The sequence below is a fragment of the Uranotaenia lowii genome, chromosome 2 (genome assembly GCF_029784155.1).
Source record: "Uranotaenia lowii strain MFRU-FL chromosome 2, ASM2978415v1, whole genome shotgun sequence".
In the NCBI taxonomy this organism is placed as follows: domain Eukaryota; kingdom Metazoa; phylum Arthropoda; class Insecta; order Diptera; family Culicidae; genus Uranotaenia; species Uranotaenia lowii.
Window position 1 is genome coordinate 157867669 of NC_073692.1, and position 27094 is coordinate 157894762.

A 27094-nucleotide genomic window follows, 5' to 3' on the forward strand; every position below is an offset into this window, starting at 1 on the left:
ATTGGATGTAATCCAGCTAAACTTCAACGATAGCGAGGTCGCACAGCTTTTGCTGGAGCAAACGGTAAGCGAAAGGAAGTGTGATGTGGCGCTTTTATCAGAACCATACAGAATTCCGTCTGGAAACGGTAATTGGACAGCGGACAGGTCTGGCTTAGCTACTATCTACGCCACGGGACGTTTTCCTATCCAGGAGATAGTGGTAGATTCTTGGGACGGATTTGTGATTGCTAAAATTAACGGCATCTTCTTCTGCAGCTGCTACGCTCCACCAAGATGGACGATCGGGGCGTTCATCACAATGTTGGATGAACTAGTTCACGAACTGACAAGAAGTACCCCTGTAGTGATAGGAGGAGACTTCAACGCTTGGGCGGTTAACTGGGGTGCAGCAACCCTAAGGGTCACAGTCTGCTAGAGTCCTTCGCGAGACTGGAGGTTGAGCTGTGCAACACTGGATCTATCAGCACCTATCGCAAGCATGGAATACCAGACAGAACGTCAGTGATAGATATCACCTTTGCGAGCCCATAACTAAAAACTGACATGAACTGGAGACTGTGTGACAATTATACGCACAGCGATCACCAGGCGATACGTTACAGCGTAGAAGACCGAAATCCGATGGCAGTATTGCCATTCCATGAGCGGAGATGGAAGACTAAAGGTTCCGATAAGGAAGTGTGCACCGAAGCTATTAACATGCAGGAAGCATCGCAGGTCCATAATGCTGAGCAGCTGACGAAAATGATGGTAGCGGTGTGCGACATGACTATGCCCAGTAGCAAAACATTTAAAACAGCCAGACGACGAGCTCAACGGATGAGAAACAAAGCCGATAGAGAAGCGAGAGGTGCCATTTACCGAGCAGCCAGGGTGGCACTTAAGCGAGCTGTTAAAACAAGCAAAGAGAACTGTTAGAGAGCGTTATGCCAGCCCGTAGAATGAGAGAGACTTGTGGGATTCGCCGATGACGTGGTTCTCCTGGCATCGGGCCCATCAACCGAAGAGGTCCAGCTACTCGCCACAGTAGCTATCGAGATGGTGAAAAATTGGATGCGCTCCAAGAGTTAACATCTGGCTCACCACAAGACCGAGATGGTGCTGATCACAAACCTGATCTCAGCACAATCAAGGACGATTGCAGCTGGACCGTGCACAATCGAATCCAAGCGTGCGATCAAATACATGGGGGTAATGATCGACGACCGGCTGAGCTTTACGGCCCACGTCGACTACGCCTAAAAAAAGGAGATGGCGACAGCAGCCCTCCGCTGCAGCAAAAGGAGGGTCCTGGCGAGTGTGGCCTCGTCCATTTTGCGGTACGGAGCGGCAGCCTTAAGCAGGCAGTGTAACCTACAAAAGCTCTGCAGTGTGCAGCGGCTGATGAAGCTGCGAGTAATCCGCGCATACCGAACGGTGTCCTCGGTAGCTGCTGATGTTGTGGCGGGAGTCATGCCCATCTCGGTCTTGCTAGAGGAAGATATCTTCTGCTACGAGCACAGGCACATGCCTGACGTGCGGAAACATGCCAGAGAGGTCTCGATGTCCAACTGGCAGCACCAGTGGGACAGCTCGGAACGGTGGACCCATCGCTTGATCCCTAAAATCGGATCCTGGATGGACCGGAGACATGGAGAGGTGGATTTCTGCATGACACAGTTCTTGACTGGTCATGGATGTTTCATGCAGTACCACCATCGGTTTGGACACGTGGCCTCGCCATCCTGTCCAACATGCGGTGATAGAATAGAACCCCTGAGCACGTAGTGTTCAACTGTCCGAGGTTCGAAGGGGTACGTGCTAACATGCTTGCCGCCTGCGGACCAGATACGACAGCCGACAACATAGTACGGAGGATGTGTCAGGATCCTAATACTTGGCGCGTGGTCAGCGATGGGTTCACCCGGATCATGACTGCCCTGCAGAGGAGTTGGAACCAGCACCAGTCCGCGACCGGTGTAGAGTGACTCCTTCGTCTGGGAGCACCTGAGTAGTATGTGTCCGATCCTGGCAGTAAAGCATACAAAGATAAAACTTTACCTTCTGCGTATGCCGAGCTGTTAGGTACGTCGCGCGTCTGTGTGTAGGATACCTCCAAAGTTGCCGTCGCCTAGTAACCGAGTCGAACGCGCCCTCTGCGACGGAGGCTGTGGGAATAAGACATGACCTTCTCCGCAGTCGAACTTGCAGGGGGAAGAGTATTCACGTCGCGGAGTAATCTCGGGTAAAGTGGTCTCACGTCGCCGTCGGATGAGCCACTCGAGTCGGGTAGGATGACATCACCGTCGGGATTCATCTGAGTCGCAAGCGTTAAAGACACGTACGTGTGCTGTGACAGGCGCGAGTCTAGGATAAGCTGCTCTCGGTTCGACACACGGTGGGCAAAAAGCCTAGGGTTGCCAGCCAAAAGGGAAGAGGAAGACCGGACCACGGTCGGAGTAGAATGCCCTTTCGTCGGGGAGAACCTGAGTAGTGTGCGTCCGATCCTGGCAGTAAAGCATACAAAGATAAGACTCTACCATCTGCGTATGCCGAGCTGTTAGGTACGTCGCTAACGTTGTGTAGGATACCTCCACCACCGTGGAGTATCTGAGTAGAACGCGCTCCCTACGAGGGAAGCTGCGGGGATAAGAGTATACTTTCTTCGTAGTCGAACTAGTAGGGGGAAGAGTATTTACGCCGCATATACTCTCGGGTAGGGTGACTTCACGTCGTCGGCGGGTGAGTCACCTGAGTCGGTGTATGATGTATTCTTCGCTAGGTATCATCCGAGTAGTTTTTCGTGAAGCCCCGGACTTGTGCTGTGACAGGTGCGAGTCTAGGATAAGCTGCTCTCGATCGGCACACGGACGGGCAAAGAGGAGAGGCCTCGAGCCAAACCAAGCGGAGCCAAGATCTCGAGTCGTTAGAGGAGAAGGTCATTGGTCTCTTGCAGTGGTCTCGAACAGAGGCGGAGCGCACGATAGTCGTGGGAACTAAGCGAGCCTCGAGTTGCGAATAAAGGCCGGACTTCGAGTCGTTAAAGAAGAGGTCCTTAGTCTTGAATCGTAACAAGAGGCAGGGTATATATACTGGAGTTTTGGCTCGAACTGGAGTTTGCCGTTGAGCGCTTAAGCGCGGACTTGGTCTCCCATCTCGGGTACAGCATTCGATGCAGGTCCGGATGGGAATTATGACCAAAGGCTCGAGGTGGACTTGGGGTACCTGGTATCATGAGTCGTCCAATTGCACCCATGGACCCAGAGTAGCATACTAGGGGGGGACTCGGTCGCTCACCGTGCCTTGGAATGCAGTCCGTAAACAGGGTTTACCACCTGGGCGATCAACTAATAAAAATACCGTAGATGATAACCCATGGGGCCATGCCTATAGAGTTGCACTAGCGAAATTCGGTGGCCCAAGGTCGCCGAACGAAAAGTGTCCGGAACCCCGTACGACGCGGGTGCCCATGACATCGAGGCAGTAACAGCATCTGGATGGAGGGAGTTAAGCTTCAGAAAGCTCACCATAAAACCGATGTTCTGCTCGAGACCAACAAAAGAGTTGTGCCGCACATACTGTTGAAGGATACACGGCATCTTCCAAACAGCAGCTGAAATACCTCGGAGTGATGGTCGACAATCGCTTATGTTTTGGTGCGCAAATTAAAATACTGTGGTGAAAGTGCATCAAAAGTCATCGATTCATTGGCCTTGATTATGTCGAACTTCCATGGTCCAAAGAGTAACAAGAGACGTCTCCTAACGAATGTAACACTGTCGAAAGTACGATACGGAGGAGCGGCTTGGAGCTCCTTTCGTTTCAAGGCATCAACAACTTCGAAATTTGAACGCTAAAAATGTTGTGAGTGAAATGTGTCGCGACGAACAGCATTGGTGTGCTAAATCGACGAAATCTCGCAAATAATGCACGATTTAATACGTTTATTAGTTAGCGCAAGAGGAAAGGGAGCAAGAGGAAAAGAAGGATGAGGAAAAAGGAAAAAGATCAAAAATAAGAAAGAGGAAAAAGGAAAAGGGTTAGATGAATAAGTGCATGAGCACAGCCTACCCCTTGATGAAAGTATCATAGGGTGAAACTGAAGGGCACATCTGGCATACGAAGTCCAAAGCGGTTTTAGTGGAACAAACTCACTGAAGTCAAATTTCCATCTTGTATGTATGTATGTATGTATGTATGGTTCCCCCATCGGTAGCAAGGTCCTGTCTATGTATGTGTGGCTTGGCCTTCGAATTAAATTCTAGGGCCTCCACGGCCGATGGTTCGTCGAAGGAAGGCATCCAACCCTCAGAAACCTACAATGGTTGGCAACCCACTCCGCTTGCTATAGTTTCTTCAGGTTATCCCCAGATGCATTCCCTCTGAAAATATCCCTACCCCAAACGAAAGTATATGGCCGTAAGGAAAATTACTCAAAAAGTCTGAATAATACGATTATATGTATGAATTATAAAAATAATTATAAATGGTGTTTTGTTTTAAAAGGATACGTATCTGAAAGGATAAAAGTTAATATGCAAATACAATTAAATCACCATGGGGACGTTTTGGTCCTTTCCATCCCAACTTACGGTAATGGATTTATTCGACTAGCGATATGAATTATGCAAACTATCTTTTCGATACTGTTCATATCAGATATCAATACAGTAGTGTCCTTCATTTTCTTCCATGCACATCTTCAAATATAAATGAAAGTTACATATAACCATTTTATAATAAATAACAATAAAATGTAAAAATATGATCAGAAATGTTTATTCAAAAATTTTTCAAAAAATGAAATAATCAAATAATTACGAAATTACGCATTCGCTTCAAATTAAATGTCGAAATATATAAAAAATACTAACTGTTAATTTTCTTTAAAACTTAACAACTTATTTTAAAGAGACAAATGATACAAACAAAATAATTGAAGTTTTCAAAACATTTAAAACATGTTATTTTACTTTGTCAAATGGTTTGACCATGTGGAGCACAAATTCTCGTGTTTTAATAAAAAAAAGAATGCCTACGCGCATTCTCTTTTGCTTTTCACTGTCGCTTTCAAACCAAACACACGCTGTAATTACTCTAAATAAATAAAAACATAATATTCTGGCGAGAAAAAACCTTCCAGTTACCAACGTATTCGTCGTCGAAAATCCTATTGGATAAGCTCTTGTCATCGTATTGACCCGTGCTGTCACGTGCAATGTTGCATTCAATACTACCATGCAACTCATTGCAAGTAACGCCTGTTACACTCGTTACTTCAATTTGGAGCTTTGTGTTGACGTTTTAAAGAAGAACAAAAGCAATCAAATTCCAAAACAAAATTTTCACTGCCATTTTCAAGATGGACACCTCTTTCAACTTAATATCAACACTTCACGCACAGAAAAACCACCAAACCACGTTATTTCACCAGAAATTTCATTTTCTCCGACGACCACCCATTACCGCGCGATCCAATAACTCTTTTAAAAGGCACTGAAGTCAAATTTCCATCTTGTATAAAAAAAAGAGTTAGTTTTTGCCCTATCCGAAGGTCTGCCCAAACTCATTGTATTCTTCTTCTAAAGCTTAACTCACAACACAATTTCAGTTGTGGGAAGTTGATACTCCAGCTTCCAGTTTTAAGGATCAAGCTTAGTTTAAGGATCAAGTTAATTTTCGTCAGATTTGTTTAAATTTCTTATGGGTTAGAGAATGTTTGGACCAGAAAACAAATTTGAAGAATATGGTAAACTGAAGTTCCACATGTTGTCCAAAGAAAGAAAAAAAGAAGCTAAAATGTATACAAGATTTGCCGAGACAAAGCAAGTGCGAAATGCTTTCCAAAGACAAGTAAAGTTTTTAAAATAAGTCTATCTCAATCTTGAATGTAGCCTCATTTGATGTTGAGGTATTTCAATCCAAGATTTTCTACTATTTATGTTCCAGTAGGTAAATAACTTCTGTCTCCTTTAAACGTCATTTTAATTCCTCATGAAAAAGCACATCAATCTTCATTATCCTATAAAAATCAGTGTTCGTTGGATGAATAAAAATATGTTTCAATATGCTAGAATCATTTATTTGCTAAGTTTTTTCAATATTTAAAAAAAACGGAGAGTAACAGTTCGAATAACTAAACCTTATTATATATCGGGGCTTCGGCATCTGCACAAACGTTACAGCTACAGCTGACATCTTCTTCGTCTCGCAGCAGCTTAGCATTTGCTTCAAGCACCTGATCCAAATGTAATATTTCCCCAAGACAGCTGCTGTAGATGCGATGAACTATGTCAACCTGAGCTGAATCACCCGATTCGTGGATTGCTTTCTCTACACACTGTTGCGTTTCCGGTGTCAACAGTTCCGATTTCCCCCATTGAACGAACATGTTGCCCAGCTGTAGTCCTCCATCGATTCTATAATAGCCGCCTCGCACCAGATAAGTGAACAGCACAAATGGGAAACTCGGCTGATCAAGGACATGTCCATTAGCGTATTTCTGAAGGACACATTGGGGAAGATCTGCAATATCGAAGGTTTGCGAAGCCAACAGTCCGAGTTCTTCTCCGGAGAGGGGCAAAAATTTCTCATCAGGAGACAGATTCCCAAAGTGATTGTAATAACACTGGAAGCTACCGTAAGCTTTGTCGTAAACATTGCCACATTCAATGCTCTTCAAACATTCCCTGGTGCGATCCAGATAGCAGGTATCTTCCAGAGCCGGAATAAAGAATGATTGAATGACGTTTTCCTGAACTCCAGCGTTGTCATCCCAAGCGCCCAATCCGTACAGAGTACAGCGGATCAGCTTTTTAACAATTTCATTGCTCGGGTAGGATGCCTCGATGTAGGCGTTCAGATCACAGTTAGACACTTCGTAGTACTCGGCACATTCCCGGAGGCTGGTCAAAAAGCTCTTGTAGTAGGTGTACTGCCAAAAAACGGTCGATTGTGCCGATGCAGAATGTATCGCCAAAAAAAGCAGTGGCACCAGGAACTTCATCGTGTTGGAATGCGCACTCTTCGGGAGAGATCACTGAATTACTGGAAAATCGTCTCCATATTTATATGTGAGGTCTTAATCTATTCTCCACGTGACTTCGGGATGCCAAAAATTTGTGTAACCGGATGATGTAACTTTAAGAAATCAAAATGTCGCAAACATTTCTAATGTTTATTCTTTTCCTTAGGTCATGATAAGTTCAGCTTTGCTTAAATAAATATATTTTATTTTATCCAAAATTACTCCTTTTTGAAACTTTAAACCGCCTGTTACATAACCAGACTCAGAATGGACGAAGCTTCAAACTTAGACCTGAAATAATGAGTTCAAAATTGTTTGTTCTTCCAAAGGCTTTGTTTATAAATATAGAACGCTCGTTTCAGACTTGTGCATTTTATGCTAGGTGCTACTGAAATTTGGCGCTTCAGTGTTTGGATGTGGTTTACTGGTTTTGTTTATGGAGTTCTCAGTGCAACCTTAATGATGTGCAGTAGTTGAATTAAACGCACCCGGGTAGCTGAATTTTTGTTATTCTATCAATAAACATGTAAACTGCCGATTATGAAATATTAAAGAATAAAAAAAAACAATAAAGTAGGCTCACAACATAACAGAGTGAAAAAAAAAAATGGTTTCTACCATCCCTTAGGGTAGAATTTCGGGAGTGTTGAAATAGTTAACGGGGGAGTTTTTAAATCAACTTGAAAAAAACATTAAGCACCTGGAGTTAAAGAAAAAGTATTTATGTTCCTCAAAAATACTTCAAAAATTACTTCAAATTTTAGTTGGATGATTTAAAAAAAAATCGTGACTCTTGAAAATAATACTATTATATAATTTTTAATTAATGTATTGTATTGAGTATTGGATAGTTTTGAAAAAAAAATTGGTCATTAATTTTAATATCTAAACACTTACTGCATATAAGTCATGTACATTTTTTATTTGGTTTAGACTAGTGAACTTACATGTAAGAGAAATGACGTCTGAAACACAAAATTCCAATCGATACAAATGGCTATTTGAACCACCGCACACATTTTTGAAATATTTCAGCCATAACTTCATTTTAAGATGCGTGCGGTGGATCAAATAGCCTTCAGTAGATTTCTCTAAACAAATCACACTAGATTGGTCTTATTCGATACAGAATATTCCAGTCCGAACAAGCTTTTTCTGAATTTTATTAAAAACTCCACTTTCCGATGTGTGCGGTGGCTTAAACAGCCTCTATTCGATTCCTTGAAAAAGACCTCATAAGATAAGTCTCATTGGATTCAAATTTTTAAGCCCGAACATGCTTTTTTCTGAACTATGTGAAAAATGAAGGGGAATTGTGGGTAAAATAATCATAACTCCATTTTCCTATGAATGTTATAGCTTACACAGCCTTGATTAGATTTCTTCGAGAAAATCACACAAGAAAGATCACATTTGGTCCATAAATTTCAAGTACGTACTAACTTGTTTCATAATTAATTGAAAAATATAGAGAAATTGAGGCTAAAATCAGCCATAATTTCATTTCTGAAGCGCGATAGGTACCTCCAACTGCCTTCATTTGATTCCGCGGAAAAATCCCTCAAGATAGGTCTATTTTTTCATAATTTTTTGGTCCAAATCACCAAATACTTGTAAACCAATGTTTTGTAAACCAATACCAATATTTTGTAAACAGTCCAATTCTGGATTGTTTACAAAATATAGGGGAATTAGGGGTTAAAAAGACAATATATCTCCGTTCTTAAGCTCGTGCGGCCCCTGAAACTACGCCCGATCGATTTTCCGGACATTTTAATTAGAGGAATGTATTAATTCATAGATTTAGTTCATGCAGGAGGAAAGATATTGAATTTCTTCGCGTTTTAAACACTTTTTTCTTCATTGTGCGTTGGTTCAAAAGGCTGCTCACTAGGGTGTCCCAAAATTGCATAACTTTTGGGAACCTGGGGGCTCAACCTCCAAATGATAGATAAGGATGTGCAGAACAAACTTTTGTATGGGCTAAAAAAATCATGTTTAGAGGTTCCGCAAGCGCGATCTTTGAAAAAAAAGTCCACTTTCGAAAGATTTGATTTTAAATAAATTATAGATCCAAAAATTTTCATAAAATTTATATATTTGATATTTTTTAAATTTTGTTTGAGTTTAATACTACACGTAAAAACTGAAAAATGAACCAAATTTGTATCAAAATGTAAAACAAGCAAGCTATTAAAATTTTAATAAAATCTACACAATCAAGCAATTGATTGGTAAAGAAAAAAATGTATGATGAAAAATAAGTTTTTTATGCTTCTTTAGAACACTATTTCTCAGAATCCCTTTCACACTTGAGATTCAATGCAACCTCTTTCTGTTGTCTGATTCCGCTCAAATTTGGCATATTGCCTTCAGATGACTCCCTTCAACCATAAAAGTCTTTTTTGCAAGTATTTTGATGTTAAAGTAGGTTTTTTTTAAGACAAATTTAATAAAATTAATTAAAAAATATCCTAAATTGTGATTTTCATTGAGGATTAAACCGTAAATAGCTTTTCACACGATGATACAAACAATATATTTTGTTCAGCTAAGTTCAAGTGCACAAAAATCCGCATCTTTTGATGGCATTGGTATCAACAATATTTTACGCTTGGTACACAATTTGGTCAGTTGAATACAAAATTTTTGGACCAAAAAAAAATTTTTTTTTGGAAATAGCTTGCTTGTTTTACATTTTGATACAAATTTGGTTCATTTTTTTTTACGTGTAGTATCAAACTCAAACAAAATTTAAAAAATATAAAATATATAAATTTTATGAAAATTTTTGGATCCAGAATTTATTTGAAATTAAATCTTTTGAAAGCGGACCTTTTTCAAAGATCGTGCTTGCGAAACCTCTAAACATGATTTTTTTAGTCGGCCCCATACAAAAGTTTGTTCTGCACATCCTTATCTACCATTTGGAGGGTGAACCCCCAGATTCTCAGAAGTTATGCAATTTTGGGACACCCTACTGCTCACCCCTGACTTAAAGGCTTAAGATTGCAAAAATGTCGGTCCGCCAAACTAAAACAACTGTTACTGTCAGAGCAATCTCCTAGACCGAATTTAACCAAATAACATTTGTTGAGGTACTTACAGTGTTGAATTCTAATTTGCTGACCATATATACTTCCGGCCATAAGTTTGGGATTTCAATTCACCCCCTCAAAAACAAGCAAATTTGTGCGGCAATATCTCAGTCAACTAATAATACATTGCATTGCTTTTGATCTCATTCTAAAGACGATAAGCAAAACCTTTTTCGTATGTTTTTGGCAAAATGTAAACTGACCATGACTTAAACTTGGCTCATAGTCTAAAAATTTCCAAATATTCGCACTTTAAATTTAAACCTGATTAGCTCAAAGTTGCATATGAATCTTTTTTTTTCATGTATATCAAATCACATTTGATAAATTTTGTTCAAAATTTTTGCAAAGTGCTTTAAATAGATAAAATAGATACCTAAGTTATCGATCAAAAGTATGAGCTCACCCCTCGGAAAAAATTTGGGGATCATGCAAACCATGCAATTTCATTTCGAGCATATCTCTGTCATCAAACAACGTTTTGCTGTTCTGATAAATTAAATACGATTTTACACTTTCTTTTTCATTAACCATTCGTTGCAAATTTGTTTCTATTTCTTTTGATTCAGTTCAAATTAGATTAAAAATCTAATTTGAGAGCTTGAATTCTAGAAAAAAAAGAAATAAAAACGAAGTTCCCAAAGGATCATACCTAAGAATATGATATTCAGGGTGGCCAGCGAACAGGGACAACCGGGATAAAACCGGGAATTAAAATTGATACCGGGAAAACCAGGAAAAAAACCGGGATTTTCAAATCAAAACCGGGAAAATTATTTCCGGATTATTAAATCCTATTAATTCCTCAAATACATTCAATTCTTCATGACGGAACTTTCTTTCAGAAACTTTACAATCTTTAATTGTTTATTCCAGGATTGTTAAGCATTTGAGAGGAGCAGGAAATTGTCTGGTTTATAAATCAATGAGTAAAATGCCGAGAAAAGTCGGAAATATTTGAAAAATTTAGATTTTAGAACTCAGTGCATACTTTTGTCGAACAAAAAAGGTCGTAACGTTCCAAAACTGTGCAGTTTTAACACCTTAAGTCTTGGTAGTTATCTTTTATAGCGATAATTAATTAAAGCTTTTAAACTTTGTGCACTTTTTTTGCGAGTATTTGGAAAAAAAAAGAACTTAAAAATCTGAATAAAGGAATAAGTGAAAGAAATTTAAAAAAAATCTAAACGCCGCGACTTCATAGTTCTGATGTGAATTCATATGTTGAAGACAGACAGTTTTTTATTGAATTCCTATCTCGAAAACTAAGATTCGAGCTGGAACTGGAATTATTATTATACACTACTCCAGAATTGATGAAGTTCAAGTCTGCATCAGGAGCTCATTTTTATCTAAGAAAAATACGTTTTGCTGAAACGAAACTTGGAAAATTTAGCAGAAATCTTACAAACACATTTAAATTGGGGGATTTATTTTGAAGGATCTGACTTAAATTTCAGATTAATTTAATAAAAAAAAGTTTTTTAATAGAACGTTAAAAGAGTGATATGAATTCAGTTATTCATCCTAAGACTTCATGGAACATGGACTCGGTAGAAAAATTTTCTGAAAAGTAATTTTTACTAAGATCTAATGATCAAAGGTAGTTTTTAAACAAATTGAACAATGAGAATTTTTTTACGTACCTACTTATTTTCAGCTGTTTTCAATTCAGTTTAAAATACCTCAAAAATCAAAAATAATCATAACCATACTTCAAATTTTCATTTAATTGATATGAAAAAATTCTAAAAGAAATCTAATATTTTGTTTGTGTTTGATGTACTAAAACACTAGATATTGTTAGAAACTATCAAAACGTAAATTCAAAAATCAAAATCAAATGCTTGACAAACAACATAACCCCGAAGTACTTATTTTATTTGGTTCCGAAAATATTTTCTTTTAATATTAAGTTAAATTTAAACTTTTGAAAATCTGGAATTGTTCTATGCGGGAAAAATGCCGGAAAAAAATGCCACCATCTTGTTTGGTTTATTGAAAAACGCACAGAAAGCAGAAGAATGTAACAAGAGACCGAGTTTTTGTGTGATTTTTTTTTTAAAGACATACACCGTCTTAAACCAATTTAGGCTTACAGACTGAATAAATGACGCGGACAACTTAAGATTAACATTTAACAGCCAGTACCGAGATGGGAATCGAACTCATGCTATCAGTGGACCAGCGATCACCGTTTTACCACGCTAACCACTCGGCCACCGAGACGTACGATTCTTGTTCATGCAAAATCGAATAAAATCATGCATTTTTGAGATAGGACAGAAAATTTAGAACTCAGCGCATTCTAATAAAAATGTTAAAGGATCCAAACAAAAACATGCTTCAGTTTTCAATATGAGAACCGAAATAAAGTATATACCAGATTACTTATCATGAATAAAATTCATCTGAATCTGTTATAAGAACTTTAGAAGAAAAATATTAGAATATCAATCAGTAGATTTCATTAGAAGAATTCAGTATTTCAAGTTGAAATTTTAAAAGTATTATATGGCATCATATCAAAACTATGATTTATCCATGCAAATAATGAAAATATAGCAGTTTCTCTTATATAAAGCGAAGATGGTATGAAAGACTGGAAAGAAGGAAACAGTTTTCAGCTAAGGTTCAGACAACAAAATTTGTTTTCTTACCGTACGATCACAGTAGTTTGAATAACCTTTGAGTTTCAAGACTAAACTGAAAATAATAAAGTCCTCTCACACTTCTACATTTGACTTATATACCTTCCGTTTTGGTAAAAATATCGGATGGACATATTCATTTGCGTATTTTGTAACGACGAAAACATAAAATCTCAATCGGGAAAACCCGGAAAAAAACCGGGAATTTGAAAATGGAAACTCGATGGCCACCCTGTATATTGATAATCTTATTTAAGAATTAAATTTATATTTATAAATTGAAGTATTGAAATAAGAATTCATAATAATTCGATATTTTCGAATCACGATTTAGCAAATTACTTCAGCAAAAAAATAAAATTTAAATTTAAATTCATAGCAACTATTGAAAAACATTTTTCTCAAATAAATGTTTGGATTTCCAAACGAATTGTTGCAAAATGAGAATCATTAAAATTTTGGTGAGAATTTTTCGCTTATATGAAGATACCTAGGAAAAATATTGTAGATAATTTGTACATTTTTGTTAACATTTTCTTCTACGTGTGTTTTATTTTCATTTGTGAATTGACATTTTTATCGGAAGATTCTTTAAAGAGTTCTTAAAGTGATAACTTTTAAACTACAAAATAAACAAATTACGACATTAAATTTTTTATCAACATTTTTTCGCAGTGAATAATCAAGAGTAGAGTATATTGAGAAAATTTAATTAATTTCAATATTCGTCTCTTATTACTAATTTTCAAGATTCAAGCCGACAAGTCTCGTTTGCAATTGAAAACCCCCCCGCCCCCTCCACTCAGTTTTCAAAATTAACGTTTTCTTGCCACTAAACTTTCCTTTTTATTGACTGATTTTAGAAAATTTGGAAAATAAAATTAGAAAAGTATGAAAATTGATTTTAAAATGTTCTCAATCTTAAAATTTCTATGTGACTTCAACAGTACCGAGCAAAGTGGAAATCAACCAAATAACAAAGATCAACATCCATTCAGAAGAAAAATATATCTTTTTCGATTCGAGGGGTGAATTGAACTCACAACATACATTTTGAAAAACTTTTTTTTTAAATTGAGAGTTCAATATTGCTTTGAAAATATGACATTAAGAAAGTTTGACATATTGCAGTAATTATTTCTATTATAATTTTTTCATGTCGAAAATATTTTAAATAGATAATAAAAATCTTTAAGTCACATTTTGTTAGATTTTTCAAACAAAGTGTTATTTATAACTCAAAAGATATAATTTTTCAATTTTTTTGAGAAAGAAGGTTTTTTGTTTAGTTCTATTTGGCATTTTTTTTTCTAGAAAATTTGATCTATGTAAAACATTCTATTTTTGAGATATAGCTGAGGAATCAAGTATCCCCACGCAGTGTTGGTCGGCTCTTCTCAAACAACAAAGAGCCGGGAGAAAACAACACTGTTTTCCGTTCGGCTTCCAAGTGTAATCCTCTTCCGCTGATCGTGCTCCGCTCGTTACCCGAGTATACACGAGCTGTAAGTGACTCGGACGGCAAGTGTGAGAGCGTTCGCATCTGAATGGGAGAAAGAGAATTCTTAACAAAGAGCGCCGTAGTGTTTCAGTCATACACCTCAGAGTAAATTAAGAAAAAAATTATATGGACTCCCACCACTTCTTCTTCTTCTTCTATTCGTGGTTTCTCTGAAACCACTTTTGGATCGGCGGCTATGGCCATATATCCAGTGGTATTCGTAGGACTCTCACCACATAACGTAGAAAAAATAACAACAATTTCTGCCCACTGCTGTCATCTGTTTTGGATTCTTTTTACTTGCAAAAGGTAGCGTTCGAAGAAGAGGTGCCAGGTGGTTTAGTCAAAAAATCAGGACACCGCGAAGAACAAAAACAGGATTTTTCAGGACATCAGTAGATTGGTGAAAATACAATGCAGCTCTTCTTAGATTGCATAAATTAAGGCGAAATAGCGGTGCAGTATACGCCTCAATTTATGCAACAGAAGAGATGAGAAGTTAGGTGGTTTGTAGTTTATACCGAAAACACCGTTAAAAATATCATCTGAACCGAAGATTACCATTGGTTTAAGAGGTTAAACTGTTTTTATTATAAAATCAATTGGAATCTGGGACCTTTGATTCGGAGAGCAGCATCTTTTCTCGTGAACGTATCAAGAATAAACTTAGTTAGCTCTGAGTTTCTCCTCAACACAATGCGCTACAGATTTTTCCGGAGAAGGGAATTCTCCTCATTAGCGGATGTGAATGCTCTCGATCTGAGAAGTTTTGCCACCTATGTTCCCAAGGATTGAGTATCCGCACTTTCCCCTATACATTTTCAAGAAAAAAAATGAAAGAGTCATCATCTCTCAAAATGTTTGAAAGAGTGTAATTTTAGCTGCGAGAAAAAGAAATTAAACAAATGACCTTGGATTTTTTACAACCATTTTTGTAGAGCAAACAAAAATTAATTGTATGTTGTAAATGTACGATTGAAAAAAGCCTGATTCTTCCATGGCTGTCACTAAGCCGTTAACAAATATCTTGCAAAATAAATAGTTCAAGTGTAATGTTAAAAAAAATATTGAAAAACTTCGTGTTGGTTCAAAACTCATCCAAGATTTTTTTGCAGATTTTTTAAGTAACGTTTAACTTTTATGTTTGTATGGGAAAATTTGTTGTTTCTTCTGTGGACCGGAGCCTGCTTATGGTTTTTGTGCCAATTCATAGATTCTCCAAAGGAAATTTTCCGCTAAACAACTTTCTCCTCTACCGTAACTTCGTATCTTATAAGATTTATTAGCAATTTAATAGGGGTATGTCTTTTGGCATTGAAAATAAATAAATTCAGTTGACATCACTGCTGGTGTCTCACTAAGTATCGCATGAAAAGTAGTCCTTAAAAAAAGACCTATTAAATTTTTTGTCTAGTTAAATTCAAAGTTACGGTCTTCGACAAAGCTTTTCAGCGGAAAATTTCCATCAGAGAATTTTTAAATTGGTACAAAACCGTTAGCAGGCTAGGTTCCACAGAAGAAACAACAATGATGATGATTTTTCAGTACAAAATATTCAATTTTCCCATACGAACATAGAAGTTCAAATTTAGTCATGTAAACGTTACTTATAAATTCTACAAAAAATCATGGATGAGTTTTGAGCCAAAATGAAGCTTTCCAGACCCTTGGGTTTGAGAATTTCAAAAAAGACACCAATTCGACTCAGTCTAATGTATTAATCGTTTTGAATTAATAAATATCATGAAACAACAACAGATATTCCCCAGAATTCCATATCTCGTGTATTTCACATTTTAAATATATCCAATCAAATTCAAAACGTCGATAGAAAAAAATAAAATGAAAAACTACCAACAGTTTCAAACCAACTCTCGATGCACACATTGCTTACTCAGCCATTACTGACCTTTTCCTGCAAGAGTTCAGCAGCAGGAAAACGACACAACAACACAAACCTACGTCTGACGATTGTTTTGTCGGGCGGCCCGCGATATGCAAACGCATCGGAAATGTTGATGCGATGCGGAAAAAATCGGTGGGAACCTTCTCTTTCATGAACTGTGTATGTTGTTTCCAATTCGAACTCGGTCGCACATTTTCATGATATCCGATACGATTGCGAGTTCCGTTATTTTAGCTCAAAAGGATATCGTTTTCCTCCCCTCGAGTGGGTGCTTGCAAATAATTGATGCACTTTTGGGTTTGTTACCTGGCGTGGATAAAAGGCATTGATATTTTCGTATCGTTTCGGTTTTATGTTTGAAAAATACTCGAAATGGAGAACGTTGAACCCAATGAATATTTGATCAACAGGTTTCATAACGGTACATTTTTTTTGATGATTTTTAATATTTTACTTCAAATTTATACAAGTGAAATACTTCCATTTGTGATTCAAAATATGTTTGTTATTCAAATATTTATGACGATTTTACTAGCTTTTTCTTTTTTCCTTCTTTTTTCAGGTGAGACCTCCTACCGGCTACCAATCGAGGCCCCAAAATGTAAAATAAGCTTTTGGTATAGCACCTTCCAATACATGCGTCACAGCTCATCCCGATTCAAATGCATGTTATTTTCTAGGATATGTACAGAGATGTTGTCTATCGTTCTGCCATCTGGTGGCATTCCTTCTAAAAATATTTACTGTACAGTTAAAACACACAAAAAAAATTTCCGTTGTTCACCTCCACTGCACAAGGCAGCACCCATTATTCATGAATGACCTGCACCTGAGCTGCTGTTTTTCTGCAGCAGCCCTCCATAACGCATATGTAAATTTCGATTTTCAATTGCACGTGTATCAATTATGTTGGGGGTATTCAATTAAAATCGAATCGTATCTAACTACAAGGTACGTAGGAGAGTATTTATTGTGGCAGGGAACTCCATAGGTAGAGATATTTTCCACAGAACTCATTAGGAACAGGAATATTGAATTTAATTAGAGCATCCCTAGAAGCTGTTGGATCAGAAAGCTGTTCAAATGATGCAGAATTGCTTGTTCGTTTCAATTGTTGTAATCTAATAACCGTTTTCCGAGCTCAATCCGTTTAATATTCCAGTGACACACAGTTTAACAAGAGAACTATTACAAAATTTAAGCCAGGCTGAGTGGAAATTTTATATGTATTGTAACGATCAAAGAGTTATTCTTTTAAATGTTATAGGTGAACTCAACTGAACAGGTTGAAAAATCCGCGGAGCAGCTAAGGAGGAGAGTGTAGAGAGCTTGAAATAAAAAGAAAACTGCAATATTTAGCAAGTCTTAAGAACAGATTGCTCGTGGTATTCAGATTTTCAAGCGAGTTGAGAGGACAGCTTGAAAATCCAAAGGCGAACTGAGAGGACAGCCTAAGCGTATTGAAGAGAATATCAAGCGAGTTGAGAGGACCGCTTGGATTTCAAAGGTGAGTTGAGAGGACAGCCTAAACGCAATGAAAAGGTCTTCAAGCGAGTTGAGAGGACAGCTTGTACATCCAAAGGCGAGTAGAGAGGACAGCCTGAGCGTTTTGACATGAATATCAAGCAAGTTGAAAGACAGCTTGAATATTCAAAAGCGAGTTGAGAGGACAGCCTGAGAGTATTGAAGAGAATATCAAGCGAGTTGAGAAGACAGCTTGGATTTCAAAGGCGAGTTGAGAGGACAGCCTGAGCGTATTAACATGAATATCAAGCGAGTTGAGAAGACAGCTTGAATATTCAAAGGCGAGTTGAGAGGACAGCCTCAGAGTATTGATATGAATATCAAGCGAGTTGAGAGAACAGCTTGGATTTCAAAAGCGAGTTGAGAGGACAGCCTGAGCGTTTTGACATGAATATCAAGCAAATTGGAGAAGACAGCTTGAAGATTCAAAGGCAAGTTAAGAGGGCAGCCTGAGATTATTGAAGAAAATATCAAGTGAGCGGAGAGGACAGCTTGGATTGCAAAGGCGAGTTGAGAGGACAGCCTGGACGTATTGACAATGATTTCAAGAGAGTAGAGAAGACAGCTTGAAAATCCAAAGGCGAGTTGAAGGGACAGTCTGAGCGAATTGACATGAATATCAATCGAGTTGAGATGGCAGCTTGAAGATTCAAAGGCGAGTTGAGAGGACAGTCTGAACGCATTGACAAGGATTTCAAAAGAGTAGAGAGGACAGCTTGAAAATCCAAAGGCGAGTTGAAAATACAGTCTGAGCTTATTGACATGACTATCAAGCGACTTGAGATGACAGCTTGAGAAATCAAAGCGAGTTGAGAGGACAGCCTGTGAGTATTGAAGAGAATATCAGACGACTGGAGAGGACAGCTTGAAGATTCAAAAGCGAGTTGAGGGGACAGCCTGAGAGTATTGAAGAGAATATCAAGCGAGTTAAGAGGACAGCTTGGATTACAAAGACGAGTTGAGAGGTCAGCTTGGATTTCAAAGGCAAATTTAGAGGACAGCCTTAACGCATTGACAAGGATTTCAAGCGAGTTGAGAGAACAGCTTGTACATCCAAAGGCGAGTTGAGAGGGTAGCCTGAGCGTTCTGACATGAATATAAAGCGAATTGAGATGACAGCTTGAAGATTCGAAGGCGAGTTGAGAGGACAGCCTTAGAGTATTGAAGAGAATATCAAGCGAGTTGAGAAGACAGCTTGGATTTCAAAAGCGAGTTGAGAGGACAGCCTGAGCGTTTTGACATGAATATCAAGCAAATTGGAGAAGACAGCTTGAAGATTCAAAGGCAAGTTAAGAGGGCAGCCTGAGATTATTGAAGAAAATATCAAGTGAGCGGAGAGGACAGCTTGGATTGCAAAGGCGAGTTGAGAGGACAGCCTGGACGTATTGACAATGATTTCAAGAGAGTAGAGAAGACAGCTTGAAAATCCAAAGGCGAGTTGAAGGGACAGTCTGAGCGAATTGACATGAATATCAATCGAGTTGAGATGACAGCTTGAAGATTCAAAGGCGAGTTGAGAGGACAGTCTGAACGCATTGACAAGGATTTCAAAAGAGTAGAGAGGACAGCTTGAAAATCCAAAGGCGAGTTGAAGGGACAGCCTGAGCTTTTTGACATGAATATCAAGCGAGTTGAGAGGACAGCTTCAAAATTCAAAAGTGAGTTGAGAGGACAACCTGAGAATATTAAAGAGAATATCAAGCGAGCGGAGAGGACAGTTGGATTCAAAGGCGAGTTGAGAGGACAGCCTGAATGCATTAAAAAAGGATTTCAAGCGAGTTGAGAGAACAGCTTGTACATCCAAAGGCAATTTGAGAGGACATCCTGGGCATATTGACATGAATACCAAGCGAGTTGAGAAGACAGCTCGGATTTCAAAGGCGAGTTGAAAGGACAGCCTGAACAAGGATTTCAAGCGAGCTAAAAGGACAGCTTGAAAATCCATAGGCGAGTTGAAGGGACAGCCTGAGCTTATTGGCATGAATATCAAGCGAGTTGAGAGGATAGCTTGAAAATTCAAGGCGAGTTGAGAGGACAGCCTGAGAATATTGAAGAGAATATCAAGCGAGTTGAGAAGACAGGCTGAGTGTATTGATGAGAACATCATGCGAGTTGAAAGGACAGCCTTAACGCATTGACATGAATATCAAGCGACTCGAGAGAATAGCTTGGATTTCAAAGGCGAGTTGGGAAGACAGCCCAAGCGTATTGACATGAATATCAAGCGAGTCTGAATAAAACTTGAAGATTCAAAGGCAACTTGAGAGGACAGCCTGGGAATATTAAAGAGAATATCAAGCGACTTGAGAGGACAGCTTGGATTTCAAAGATGAGTTGAGAGGACAGCCTAAGCGTATTGACATAAATATCAAGCGAGTTGAGAATAAACTTAAAACTTGAAGATTCAAAGGCGAGTATAGAGGACAGTCTGAGAATATAAAAGAGAATATCAAGCGAGTTGAGAGGACAGCTTGGATTTCAAAGGCGAGTTGAGAGGACAGCCTGAGCGCATTGACAAGGATTTCAAGCGAGCTAAAAGGACAGCTTGAAAATCCAAACGCGTGTTGAAGGGACAGCCTGAGCTTATTGGCATGAATATCAAGCGAGTTGAAAGGACAGCTTGAAAATTCAAGGCGAGTTGAGAGGACAGCCTGAGAATATTGAAGATAAGACAAAAGAAGAAATTGATATTTGTTCCAGCCTTATTCCTTCATGTTTAAACAGCATTTTTGAGCTACGTTAGTATCCATCGTTGGCTCTAAAAACGCAAAATAATTACAATATACACACATCACAAATAATCCTCTCATAATTTATTATTGTTGGAACCTTTAGTTAATCAACTCTCTAAATCCAAATAATAATTTTTGTATTTGAACCCTTACTCCGTAAAATCTTATATTTGATCTATATTTTACAGTACCTGTTTTTGACGGTAAAAGATCATTCAAGTTTTTTTTTCAATATGTCCTTTCAGAATATTTCACCCAAACCGCATTTGAATGTTTTCGCATCTCCTCGTAAGCCAAATGTGGGTCTTCGGAGGAATAAGTGTTGGCAAATGCACTTTGCTAATCCCTACTGACTCGGTTCCACCACAAAATCCTGCAACTTCTACCATCAGATTGGTATAGAGCTTGTCAATTTTTAGGAATTCTCAAACCGAAAATTTCCATTCAGTTTGGGAACATGCGATGAAACTATGTTCTGAAAGAATTCATATTATTTTGGGGAAATCATTTCAAAGTCGAAATAATTTTCAGTAGCATATCCATTGTTCTTGAGAATAACAAATATATACGAGACGGACAAATTTCTTCCACCATTTTGAGACATCTTCTTCTAAAAAAAATTCATTCAAACACGAGCCAGGTTTTTTTCGAACATGATTGAAAAACGTAATCTGCAAGAATCACATCAAAATTTTGGCACCGATCTTCTTTTACGATTTCGCACGTGTCGGCTAGGCGTTACAAATGGAAAACTTCCTTCCGGGCGTAGAAGTTTAGGAAAACGGGAACAGAAATGTGAAAAACGAAGGTTGAAAAAAGTCCTGACTCAAAACCGGGCACGTTCCATTCCCTTCCTTCTTGCTGTTGTAGGTAGTGCTTTTTTGTCCAACCAAAGGATATCTACTCTCGAAACAAATAATGGCTTTGATGGAACTTGATTCCGGACAGCTTTGTTTCGGAAAATACACATTAAGTTTGGATTAGGAAATCAACTAGTTTTTTTTTCTCTTGTTTTGTTGCTGCCCGGAGCGACTGGATGTGCATACCGGATTAGACCCATTTTCATGGGGATTGAAGATTTGTTATGCCATGTTCTTCTCGATTATGAATGCAGTCGTAAACATTGAATTACCTTTCAAAAACGTGAAAATTTATACTCTTTAGATTAATTCATAAATGTGTGCTTTTTCCACAGTTCTCAAGGTTGTTGAATTACTATACAAACTGTTAATGTTATTTATTTGATAGAATATTGAGTTAAATAGAGTTTCCCATATTTTTAAAATATAACTAGATACATGTGTGCAGTTTTTCTAGTTTTTACCCCAGTCAATTCCCGTTTATCTTTCATTTTTATATTATCATAATGTAAAAAACATCTGCTTTGTCTAGGTCCATATTACTATAACTAGTTATATACTCGTGTTAATTGAAATTTAGGAGAATTATGGACATAACGAGCACTCGAGGTGGAAAGGATATTCCTCATTTCAACAAAAGTGCGTATCGGAATAAAATCTTATACAGCTGCGCATCCCCTTCCAACTTTGACAAGCTGCCATTCTTCACTCGGTTGATATTTTTTCATGTTGATTTCGTTGATTTCACATTGATTACGATGTTTTCCATACAAACACCCGTCCAAAAAAGAATGAAATCGTCTGTTGGGCGATAATGAACCTTATTTTATACCCCGCACCATTTTTGATCGCGTTCATCGATTTTGACAAATCTAGGCCAGGTACTAGATCAAACATTTTAACATCTTTTAACCAAATTTTAAGATTTTTCAATGAAAATTGTCAAAGATACAGTAAATTTAGTTAAGCAATTCCAAATTTTTTTTTTACCGGAATAGCTGTATCTTTGTTTCCAGTCATTGTAAAGACTTCAAATTTTGTAGATGGTTAGTTAAAAAGTTGAACTAGATTGTGTGAAAACTTAATGGAAATATATTAACCGAAAAAGAAATGGCAGCTTCTCAAAGTTGGAAGTAGAATGAAATCGTGCGCAGCTTCACACGATTTCATTCTTTTTTTAACGCAACTGTATATAAAACTAAGGCTATTTTTTCGAGGAACCATAACTTCGTGACGGGTGACCATAATGACTTGAAATGTAATAGGTACACGAGCGTTTTGTGGGTCAAGGATGGTTTTTGTAATTGTTTCAAGACCCTCTAGCTGTTTTGAAGGCGGGCTCCCATATAAAATCAACATAAAATATGACACATTTTGAACGGTATTCAGATAATGTTCTTGAAAATTGGTTAAAAAGCAATTTAAACAAAAGAAGTTGATTTATTTTTCAAAATTACCCGTATCGCTTTTGAAACGGGAGACTTCCATTTAAAATTAATAAAAAAAAACCCTCAAAACTCATAGAATTTTCATGAGGTCATCATGGAATTTTGTGCATGTTTGACACGGTGAATTATTTATTTTTACTCTAATCAAGTCACTTTTAAAACCAAGGGCTCTCGTACAAAATACTCGTGTAAAACAAAATTATTCGAACAATTGTTGATCGATTTTAATTCAATTTGGTATTTGTCTATTATTTGTTGCTAACAGGAGATTAGTTATAACAAATGACCTTTTTGACTTTGGTATTGTAGAGGGGTCCCATACATTTTTTATATACATTGAAATGGAAACGATTTTAGTGACATCACCTCGTAAAATGGGAGGTAAATATAACGTGAAATTAGGTAGGTACCCTAGAGTTTTTTTTGGCCCAAGATGGTTTGTATGATAGTTTGAAGACCTTCCGACTTTTGGAGCGGGGGCTCCCGTACAAAATCTACATACAACTATTGCACTTTTCAAAGGGGGGGCCCATATTAACCTCATAAAAAAAACAACATAATCCATGCAATAAATAATCAATAAACATCACAACAAAACTTAAACAATTAATTATCAATTTGAAGCATTGAGAATTTCTACATAACGCGATTACATTAGAATAACCACCAAACTTCGAAATGAATGTTCCCATTCAAAATCAATGCTTAATTAGACACGATTCAAGCAATGTTCAAAACACTTTTATCAAGTTGGAACAGAAACGGCTAAATAAGTTCTATATCATCAAACAATCAATGCATTCAACGACCTCCTGCATTGGTCAATCCATACATCTTCTATGTAAATAACAACACAGAAATGGACATTTTTTGGCAATTTTATAATCAAATTCATTATTTAATCCTCGCGTAACATTTCATTCAGGTGAAACTAGCAGTATTCTCGAAACGAGAAAAACGTCATTTAAATTTTGCAGCATCTAATTAAATCGTATTAAATTTAAAAATAAACACTTTTTGTTCAAGAAAATCAAGAAATGTACGTTAGAGCTGAATAAAACATCTCCACTGCTGGCAATCCGGAGCCAGGGTCTTTTCATGCTTTACGAAAATGTAACAACTGGTGATTTTGCCCAAAAGACACAACTGAAACTGTTTAAACTGGTTTTTCAAGAAATAAGACGGGAATATTGCATTGAAACTCAATATGAAATACGACTTAAATTGAACAAATTTCGACTGATATTCATCATATTTCAAACAGAAGCAAGTTTATCATTACCAGCTGGTTAATTTAACTGATTTTTTTCCCTGTATAAAAACAGTGAATTTCTGCTCACATTCAATGCGAATAAAACAAAGCTGGAGCAATCAATAAGTAATTTTTTATCAAAATTGGAACACAAGAAAGTTATGATAGTGGATGAAATTTTCATTGAAAGGCTTCTTATTTTTTGAAAAATAGGGGATAGTGGGTACTAACCCGCTGCAGGCTTTGTATGGAAATTTCAAGTTCTTTAATTTTTACATTTCCCGTAACTTTTTTTAGTTATTTTTGCTGCCAGAAACAGCAATAAAATTTTTGAAAGCAATCCATCCAGTCCTGAAATAGCGCGACGAGTTTTAATTTTGTATGGGAATTTGTATGGTTGTTTGGAAAAACAAAACTTGTCATTCAAAAATTGCCAGAGATGTACCGAAATTGCCGAAAACCATAACTTTGGTTGAAAAATATTCCTTGATTCTTGCAGTACAATTTATGTGATCGAAGCATCAACCTGAGGTGTACCTTAGAAAAGATATTTGATGTTATTCAATTCTTCTCCATAATTATTATATTTACATACTATTAGCGCTTTTGACTGCTTCTTTGAAAGCAGTGTAACCGTAGGATATGAAAAAAAAAAACTACTTTGCATAGCCTGGGAATTTATTGATATATACAGTGAGCGAAATAAGAATAGCACCACTATGTGTTTTGCTTGTTAAAATATGAATGATTGAAAATTACGAAAATTTTCTTCCACAGTTTGTTCTGAATTACTTAATGGATAAATTAAGCATAAGTTTACTTTTTTTTGACGTAGCAATTGTTGTTGAAGACCAAAAATGTGAAAAAAAAAGGTGCGAAATAAAAATAGAACCACTTGAGTTTTTCAACAAAAACATGATAATTTTTAAAAATTTACTGTGTAAAAGTGAAAAATATGCTTCTACGAATTATTTGAATAGATAACTGCATTTTCCAGAATTCCAAAGGTTTTCAAAGGTTTTAAAAGAGGGTTTTAAAAGATGCTCCTCCAGCGTTAAGGAATTTGATATTTAAGCTGTAATTCTTTACCAAACTACACGGTTTTGGTCCTCAACGCCAATTGCTACGTCCAAAAAAAGTAAACTTATGCTTGATTTATCCGTTAAGCAATTCAGAACAAACTGTGGAAGAAAATTTTCGTAAATTTCAATCATTTATATTTGAACAAGCAAAACATATAGTGGTGCTATTCTTATTTCGCTTACTGTATTACCTTCGCCAAAACATTTTATGGAATCATTGAAAGCTCTGGCAAGCAAAGTCTGCCATTTTTTAAATATTTTTCAATGGATTCAGATTTTTATTTTGAAATGGTTATAACTTTTTTCATGAAATACTTAGCTGCTTGTCGAGTTAGCAGAAAATGAAGCTTAAGAATAGTCAACACCAAAAATTGAAGACCAACTTAATTTCAAGCTTATTTGATGAGCAAAAATTTCTTCTGCCGTACAAATTTCCATACAAAATTGAAACGCGTTGCGTTAACTCAGGAATCAACCAAATCCTCTAAAATTTTACACTGAAGCTTGGTGACTCAAAGGCATCGATAAAACATATGGGATCAAAAGGTCATGTTTGCAGCAGTCTAGTGAGTTTTTTTCTTACATGAGCCATATAGAAAATGACACAGTTTGATCAATTTTTAGTGATATCCGTTAAAATGTGTATAACCAGAAGATTTATTAGGTGTATTGAATTTTTTTTGCTGTTTTCAAACGGCAGAGTTCCTGATAAAATCAATATTGAACATGACACAGGCCCGTGCGAAGGACCCGTCCATGGGGGGGGGGGGGGGGGTTCAAAATTCAATATTGCTAGAAATAATAACAATACCAAAATAGCATAGTAAATACACACATTTACTTTATATTTAACTATTCAAAATAAATAAGAATCAAAGGTTCAAATCAGTGTTTTTCCCAGTAAGTTTTTGGAAAGTAATTCAAAATGATATTCCTTATTCTGAACAAGAAATGTCAATATTTTCTATTTTCCAAATGCCAGAAAACAAATACAAATCAAAATTTAGAATAAAACCAGAATTTGAAGCTTCGGGCAGAAACATTATTGAATATACATAAAATCTAACACCACTTTTAAAAACTAATTTAATCCCAATTCTAAAATAAATTTCAGATCAGGACAAGCCATGATTAAAATAGTATTTAATCAAGATTTGAAATTTGGATTTTCGATAAGGAAAAAAACTATTTAAACTTAAGAGAAAATATTGAAAACACATAGATAGTGATTTAATTTGATGTGATACCAATGAAAATATCAGCCAGTGATCAAATAAAGAGGGAATCCAATTTTATATTCTTACATTTATCGAAATAAATGACTAAAAAAGTTCATGTTTTATTGAATTCACAATAATAACTTTCTAAATCTCGAATACAACATATTCAATACATCATCTCTGACAAATTACAGGGTTAGAAATAGGTGATTTCTTGAATGATCAAATACGAATTTGATAAAAATAAAAAAATAAGGAATTCCAAGAGGTGTTGTAAATATTGAGAACACAAAGCATTAATTTAGTTAGTAATAGCTTATGGAAATTAACTCTTAAAGTTACTATTTAGAATCGTTTTTCGAACCTTTCATAAATGATGGTCAGTTCTAAAAAGATTATTTAGCATAATAAAAATGAAGGAAAAGCATATTAAACTGCTGAACTAACGAATCTACATAAAAGTTAAAACTGATTCTGAATTTATTTTTTATACTGTTTCAATAAAAAAATAATATTCTGATGATGATGATGATGATGACGATGAATTATCTAAAAAGGTTTTTTCGTTACATTTTTATGTTTAGAAAAATAAGTATTTTTTACATTACTGAAGAAAGTTATAAAAAAAAGGTTTTATTTCATTTAATAAATTTGTTCAAGTCTGCAAAACGATTAGACTTTTGCTTATTAGAATGTTTTAATTCAATTTAGTTAATTCTTACTGAAAAATTCCTTAAAATTCTATTATTTTACAGAATTGGCAAAAATTTACCAAAAATATATCATCTCTTTTTCGCAGAAATATAATTTA

General features: G+C 36.6%; 2 protein-coding genes across 7 annotated transcripts in view; one reads left to right on the forward strand and one right to left on the reverse strand.

Moving 5' to 3' along the window:
* The window catches only part of LOC129749980 (dual 3',5'-cyclic-AMP and -GMP phosphodiesterase 11), a 427967-nt gene that overhangs the window by 142471 nt on the left and 258402 nt on the right, over positions 1 to 27094 (forward strand). The gene's annotated exons all lie outside the window — the stretch shown is intronic.
* On the reverse strand, positions 6119 to 6988 carry LOC129741999 (uncharacterized). Its single transcript, XM_055733843.1, has one exon. The coding sequence runs from the start codon at positions 6986 to 6988 to the stop codon at positions 6119 to 6121; it is 870 nt and encodes a 289-aa protein (XP_055589818.1).

Excerpts from the sequence above, each read along its gene's own strand:
- LOC129741999 (XM_055733843.1), bottom strand. The coding sequence starts at position 6,988 with ATGAAGTTCCTGGTGCCACTGCTTTTTTTGGCGATACATTCTGCATCG.